This window comes from Lucilia cuprina, chromosome 3 (assembly GCF_022045245.1).
Source record: "Lucilia cuprina isolate Lc7/37 chromosome 3, ASM2204524v1, whole genome shotgun sequence".
Taxonomy (NCBI): domain Eukaryota; kingdom Metazoa; phylum Arthropoda; class Insecta; order Diptera; family Calliphoridae; genus Lucilia; species Lucilia cuprina.
Window position 1 is genome coordinate 11,051,011 of NC_060951.1, and position 7,447 is coordinate 11,058,457.

The 7,447-nt window shown below is 28.6% G+C and overlaps 1 protein-coding gene across 1 annotated transcript in view; it reads right to left on the minus strand.

Moving 5' to 3' along the window:
* LOC111688958 (fizzy-related protein homolog) overlaps positions 1 to 7,447 on the minus strand; it is a 53,264-nt gene that overhangs the window by 32,319 nt on the left and 13,498 nt on the right. Inside the window, exon 2 of the mRNA XM_046946584.1 lies at positions 5,870 to 6,155. Within this exon, the coding sequence (XP_046802540.1) occupies positions 5,870 to 5,991 (122 nt within the window). The 5' untranslated portion in view covers positions 5,992 to 6,155. The remainder of the gene's footprint in view (positions 1 to 5,869; positions 6,156 to 7,447) is intronic.

Sequence of the window (7,447 nt, forward strand, 5' to 3'; positions counted from 1 at the left end):
TCCGCTTGACTTTTGATCGCAAAATTGATGTCCGTATATATACATATATCACTCGTTTAATAGCTGATATCTCTGCACTTTACAGGCAGATTGATTCTAAATCTTTCAATGTAAAATCCACCACCCACTCTTCCACTTCTCTTGGAGCCTTCGATGAAAACATTTGTTACACCATCAGTTAAGTGTGACTCGTGTACCGAATTACTAATTCAGATATGAAAGCATCTGTCGAAGATGCGTGAACTCGAAGTGTTCAAATATTCGTAAAGATGTATAATTCATAGTGATACTTTTTCATTCCTAATATGGTACTATTTGAAATTTCTTTAATATTATATGGTCTACAGTAAATGAGAACATTTAGAAAGAAACTTTCTTCTCCAATGGTAAAAAGATAAAAAAACCTTTTTTGTAGATATAAAAAAAGGGTAATGTTTGTTCGTAATTAATAAACTGCACGCAATATGACAAATTCCCGTAAAGTTTGAATTTTCAATCCGTCATACCTAAACCGCGAAAACAGTCAACATATTCAATCAAATGCCTGCAACGCGGACCGGGTATCACTAGTATAAATATTAAAGAATTCATCGGAATAACAATTTTATAATATTCACAAGGGATTTTTCTCTCGGGAGTAGAAAATTATCATTTTTGTTTGAATACCACATTCTGAGCCGTTTAGAGATAGGTAAAGCACAAGAGATAGGATAGACCACAAAAGAAACATTTTTGGGAATTTTGTTTGTTATTTTTTCCTGTATTGTTCTTGAATACCAGCTCATACATCAGTCCCATAAAAATATTGACCCAAAAGTTGTGAGAAAACTACCAGTTCATGAGTTTCATCATCTATCCCACAACAAGTGTATTTTATATGAAATTTGACTTAATTTTTTTTTTGGTTCTAAGTTATTTACTGAATTAATCTGAAATTATCTGAACTTTATACAACATAAGCACAGCAATGGCACTTTGAACAAATGATCTCAGTTGTTTATTTTTTTCGATTCAGGCTTAATAGCTTTTGAAATTGTGTGAAATTTATTGGCCTCCGCTGGGTTAGAGGTTAGTGTTCCAGTCTGGTAGACTAAAGGTGTTGGGTTCGATTTTCTGCTGAGGCACTGGCGCACAACAGACCCGATAGAGGCCTAGGTATACTTCAAGAAGTCATAAGGACTGAAGTAATAGTTGGTAATAAATATTTAGAAATGATAATATCTGACAAAGGTTTTTAAGCTTACGTGTTCAAAAAAGTTAAACCAACGATGAGTTTTTCCTAACTCACTCCTTAAGAGAACAAAAATGAAAAAATAAGGGACAATATATGATTTTTAAAGGATTTTATTCTAAAATTTGGTAATATTGATCATGAGAATCTAGACTGCAATGCACTTATAAGTTAATAAAATTTTCTAAATTTTAAAAAAAAAAACTTTACCAAAGTCACTTAATGTTTAAAAAAAATATATATTATTTTAACTTTGCAAAAATATGTGCATTTAGAATATTTAATTATTATTTTTATTATTAGAAAACCTTGTTAAATAAAATGTAATTTATGGTTTATTAGAAATCATAATAAAATAATGCAAACTGTACAGACGAATATGACTAAACTGACAACCTTGCCTGCATTTGCAAGGTAATGTGAACTTAATGTGCAAAAAATAATTGCGAATTATACAAAATTGAAATTCACAATAAAAACGTGCAAAATTATTAACAAATAAATATAACAAATTAAATATATAATGCTAAATGTGCAGTAAAACTAATGCTGAATTTGCAATTTATTAAAAGACAGCTAGCAACAAAAACAACAAATTTGTCAATATTGTTAAGGTGGGCAAATTATTTTAAATAAATATTAACAGTTTTTGTTTAAACATTTTCATATGTAAAATGTATTTAAAGGGAAATTTATAAATTTTATTGCAATATTTACAAAATTGTTCTTTCGTTTTGCCTTCACCTGTTTAAGGGCTCACAAACAAACAAACAAAAAAAATTGATATTTAAATTTTGTTTATTGAAACCATAGTGTCAACTTCCGTTTATGAGTGTTAATTTTTTATTTTGAAAAATTTGCGGTTTTTAAAGAACATGTGTGTGTGTTGTATTGTTTTTTAAGAATTGTATATGTGACTTTTTTTAAACACGCGCCCATTTGAAGTAAAACACCTCAGTATTTTAGTATGTATTGTTTTATTTGTATATACCTGTTTTAACTAATTTGCATATTTATTTTTTTATTATTATTATTTTATATTTGTATTTATGTAATTTATGCTTTTGTTTAATTACAATTTTGAAAAAGAAAACCTAACAACGTCACGCACAAGTGATTTAAAAGTAGCGGTGGTGAAAGAAAAAAAAACTTACAAACAACAAACTATTATTCCTTGCATTGTTAACACTCAGTTCATTGAGTCATGAAGCCAGACAGTCTGCTATTATTTTTTTTCTCTCTCGTCTTAGAAACCTCATAAAATCATGGAAGTTTGAATTTGTAATTAAAATTGTTATAAAAGTAAATATCTGGAAAAATTTTAACATTTAAAGAAATTATATGTAAAAACAAGTAAGAGTTCTATATTCGGCTTTGCCGGATCTTATATACCCTTTACCATGGCGTCAGTACCAAGAAGGGTTATCAACTAATTCAGACTCTACATACCCAGTTTCATATTTCTAGATTCAATATTACAGAAAATTCAAAAAGTAAGTTATAAAAAACAAAAAAGTACCAAAAAGTTCACTTTTTCCGGTTTAATGTTTTGTAAATTCAATATTATAGAAAATTCAAAAAAATATCTTTTGCAGAACGAAAAAGTACCAAAAAATCTCCACTGAATTGTTCTTGTCTAATCCGGGTTCAAAAAGTACCTTTTGAAAAACGAAAAAAGTACCAAAAGTTTCCCTTTTATGTGTTCTCATCTAATTCCGAATCTACGTACTTCATTTCATGTTCCTAGGTTCAATATTATAAAATATTCAAGAAGTACCTTTGGAAAAACGAAAAAGTACCAAAAAGTTCCCTTTTATTGCTTCTTACTTAAGCCAGGCTCCACATACTTAATTTCATGTTTCTAGCCAATAACAACACACTAGTGCTGCTCTCGCTCTGCTACTCTTGCTCTGATGCTCACGCTCTGCCTTGTGTTTATAAACAAGAGTACAAATAACAAAATTTACCGTATGATTATGTTTTTTGTTTTTTTGCAATTTCTGTTTGAGCATAAATAAAAAAAACTCAATTTTTGATGAAATTTTCATAGGTTTTCTTGGATTTTTGCTCATAACTCCGTTATTTATGGACCGATTTTGCTGTCTAACAGAATTATTGAAGTTTTGGATCTCGCTGATATCTGGGGTCCTCTAAAAACTGATTTCAACAAACACACAGACGGACATGGCATAATTAACTCCGGTACCTATAAGGATCCAGAATATATATACTTTATGGGGTCGGAAAATTATATTATAGAAATTACAAACGGAATGACAAACTTATATACATCGTTCTCACGAAGGTGAAGGGTATAACAAGAATAAATGTAAAGTCGGTTATGGCCGACCATATGGTTCCCTACACCAGTGTGTATGTTAAAAATATAGATCAATATTATATAATAAAGCATTTAATTTGTTTTCTAATGCAAAAGAAGAGACTTTCTGCAAGAGGTCTTAATTGGGATAGCGATAGATATGGGCTTTGACATATTCACCCCTATCGCCAATAGAAGTGAAAATATTGTTCTCTTTAAATTTTCAATTCCCTCGAACGGAATATTGCTATCGTGAACTTGTTGTAAACAATTCATTCACAATAGTTGATTTTGCATGGAACAGCTGTTCAATGTTTACAAAATTCCATTAACAAATTTAAAAAACAGGGGAATTTTTTTCACGACAATAAAGTTATTGAACGAAAAAAAGTGAAAAAGGGAACATATTTCACGTGAAGTGATAATTGGCGATAGGGTTCATTAAAACATTTCACATAATTATGAACTCAAAAAAAGCCTTATTCAGGGAGGATACGGCTTTTAGGCCTAGGCGAAATTATGAAACGATTTAAATCGTTTTCAATATGATTTGTTCTTGAAACGTATGTGACAAATTTCATAAAATTATTTTGAACTGTGCGACCTGCGCCGTGTGCACAAGCTTAACATTGACATAAAGACAGACAGACGGACGGACATAGTTAAATCGACTCTGAAAGTGATTCCGAGCCGCTTGGTTTTTGTTGTTGTAACAGGTTGGCTGTAATTGAATGTTCTTCCCTGAGGAAAAAGCTTCCGTTTGATACAGCTGTTGCTGAGTTGACAATCTTTGGCCAAATGAGAATCGGGTCGTTCCGGAGCGTAGATACAATTGTCGCTGGAACGCGATATTGAAATAATATCGAACAACTGTTTCGAAGAGCGCCAAATACATTTGTACACAGAGCCAAATCTAAAGGTTAAAGTTGTATGAAGTTCAGAAAGTTTCAAATTAATTCGTTAAATAACTTGCAAAATAATTGAGGTTATGTAAAACAAAAACATTTGTTGTGTGATCGATGATGAAACTTATGTACTTAGAGTCCATTCAAAACTTCCAAGTTAAGATTTTTATGCGGCTGATAGACCAGATAATAACATATTAATAACACGGATTTCTTGTGAGGCAAGCTATTTGCCTTTGAGGCAAAACTACGAATCATATGTGACATCTTTATCGATAAATACTCAAATTTGTATTACAGAGTGTTTTTATATTTCTGGACCGATTTGTCTACATACCACTATGAAAATGTAGGCTTTTCAGACGTTAAATTCTAGTGGATGTTATAAAAATGTCATTTCGTCAAATTTTGAACTTCCAAAAAGTACAACATTTAAATGTTTAATTTCTTAGATAGACTTTTATTTATATAATTGACATAAAAACAAATACTTTGATGCTAAAAGTAAATAATGTCTTCAGGAACTTGAGTACAACAAACATGCGCACATGCGAACATAATAAGAGAAGTAATACCCTCCAATATCACTATCAGGTTTATATAATGACTTAAAATAGTATTGTGTAAATCACACAAGTAATATGATCTGTCAAAATTTTGCGTAGAAGAGTACGGATGGGTTCGTCTAAACGCAATATGTAATGAAACCATCACACATTGAGAGAGAAAACAAATGAAAAATTTGGCAGACGTATTGCTCTCTTCATTTTTTGAAATGATTCAAAAAACAAGCAGGTCGCATTAGATCAGGGATGTATTCTTGTGTACACATATACAAAAAAGTGAAACAGCTGTTTCCATCTTGCATTGTTTTTGTTTTATACCAAACGTATAAACACGGATGAAACTTTACATACCTAAAGTGTGAAAGTGTGAAGTGCAAGTTTTTGCACTTTTAATGCAAGTTTTTGCTGGGATCATTAATATTGCTTTTTTCTCTTTCAAAAGTTTTAAAGATATTAAACCTGGTTTATTATTTTTTTCAACTAAATAATGTTAAAAATTAGAAGAAAAAACGAAATTAAAAAAACCTAAAGAGATAAGACAAATCTAATGAAATATTTAATCAGCAGAGCGTTACAAATTATAGCGTTAGTATTACCAACGACCGCGAGTAGCACAAACTATAAAGATGAAAGAAAGATTTACAATTGAAAATAATAATAAACAGAAAACACAAGAACACTTAACACAACAAAACCAGCAAAGTTATCGTGTGGATAAAAATAAATATAATTTCATTTATGTTTATACAGAAAAACCAACGGGTACATTGAACTATTATACAGTAGAATAATGGTTAAAGACACGTAGAAAAAAATTTAAAGTAAAACATGTAAAGTAAAAACTTACCTGCAAGGTATAAATCGATCCAGCGATGATGTTGTAGAAGCAGCTTCAAATGAATTAAATAGATTTCTAGCCACTGGACTACAATGTTTCAAAATACGTTTCTCATAATCCGGACTAAACATTTTGAACTGTGTGTTATTTAAAAAATTGGGGATTTTGAAGTAAAGTTTTTTTTTTATTTTATATTACACAAATATATAATTTTTATTTAATAATATTTTTTTAATAAATATACAAATTTTATTTAAATAAAATTCCAATAAATCTTGTTGATGTAAGCAATAATCTGAAAAGAAATGAAAATAAATAGAATGTGATAAAAACAATTTTAACAAATATTTAAGATGAACATATGAAATATAAATTACAATTTTAATTGTCTAATTCGTTTTGTATTTCAAACTTAAAAAAAAACAGAATGGTGTTTTTCTCCCCCTCTACAGAAAATAAAAATCAGCAATTAATTAATCAATGTCAATAGCAGACATGGTACAAGCAACAAATAAACAATTGTAGTAAAATATATTTTGAAATCTAATCATGTTTAACAAAAAGCATATGAAAAAAATTCACAAAAATTCTTAAAACATTTTCTGTTTTTTTGAAAAAAATAAAAACATTTATAAAGTATGTAAGTGCGTGGTGTGAATACGCAGGCGTGACGCCTCTGCTAAAACGTGATTTAGCTTTTTTTATCTGCTTTCAAATTAAATAAACTTTTACAAGAAAATAATGTGTCTTGTTTTCTTTTTTTTTTCTTTCGTCTAACAACAATTTTTATTATTTAAAGATCAGTCATGAGTTCACAAATCAATGCACACACATTTTCAAACTAAAAAAAAAACAATCTTTCCATGATTTACTGGATCTTGGCAGTGAAAAATGTCTTATTCATGTCATGAATTTTTAAACTAGTATTATAGAACTGAATAAGAGCTTTCTGTTTATTTGTTTTTTTTTTTTTTAGAGTATCACTAATTTATTGACAGCTTTTTTTAATTTATTACTTAAATTCAAATTTACATTGGTTTTCGCTTAATGACTTTGTAATTAAGAAGTGTATTGCAGATCAATTAAAACTAAAGGTGTTAGATAGTGAGTTTTCGACGTAAATGAAAATGTGGTTTAATTTTTACTTAAATACTTAAAAAAAACTGAATTTATCGAAAAAAACGAACATTTATCACAAATTGAGAGAATAAAGAAAAGTTTATATTCTATTATTAATCTATAATTTATTGAATATTTTGTATAAATTAAATAATCTATAAAACGAAATTTTTAATTATTTTATTAAAAAATCTTCTAAAAAATTGAGAAATGTTTTATGAATTGATAAAGTACTTGTAAACATTTTTGTACGAATTGAGACTTTAGTGAAAATTTTTTACAAATTTCGAATTTTTCAAAAATGTTCTATAAATCGAGAATTAATAGAAAATTTTCTATTAATTCTTAGAATTAAACGATTTTATCTATCTATCTATCTATCTATCTATCTATCTATCTATCTATCTATATATCTATCTATCTATCTATCTATCTATCTATCTATCTATCTATCTATCTATCTATCTA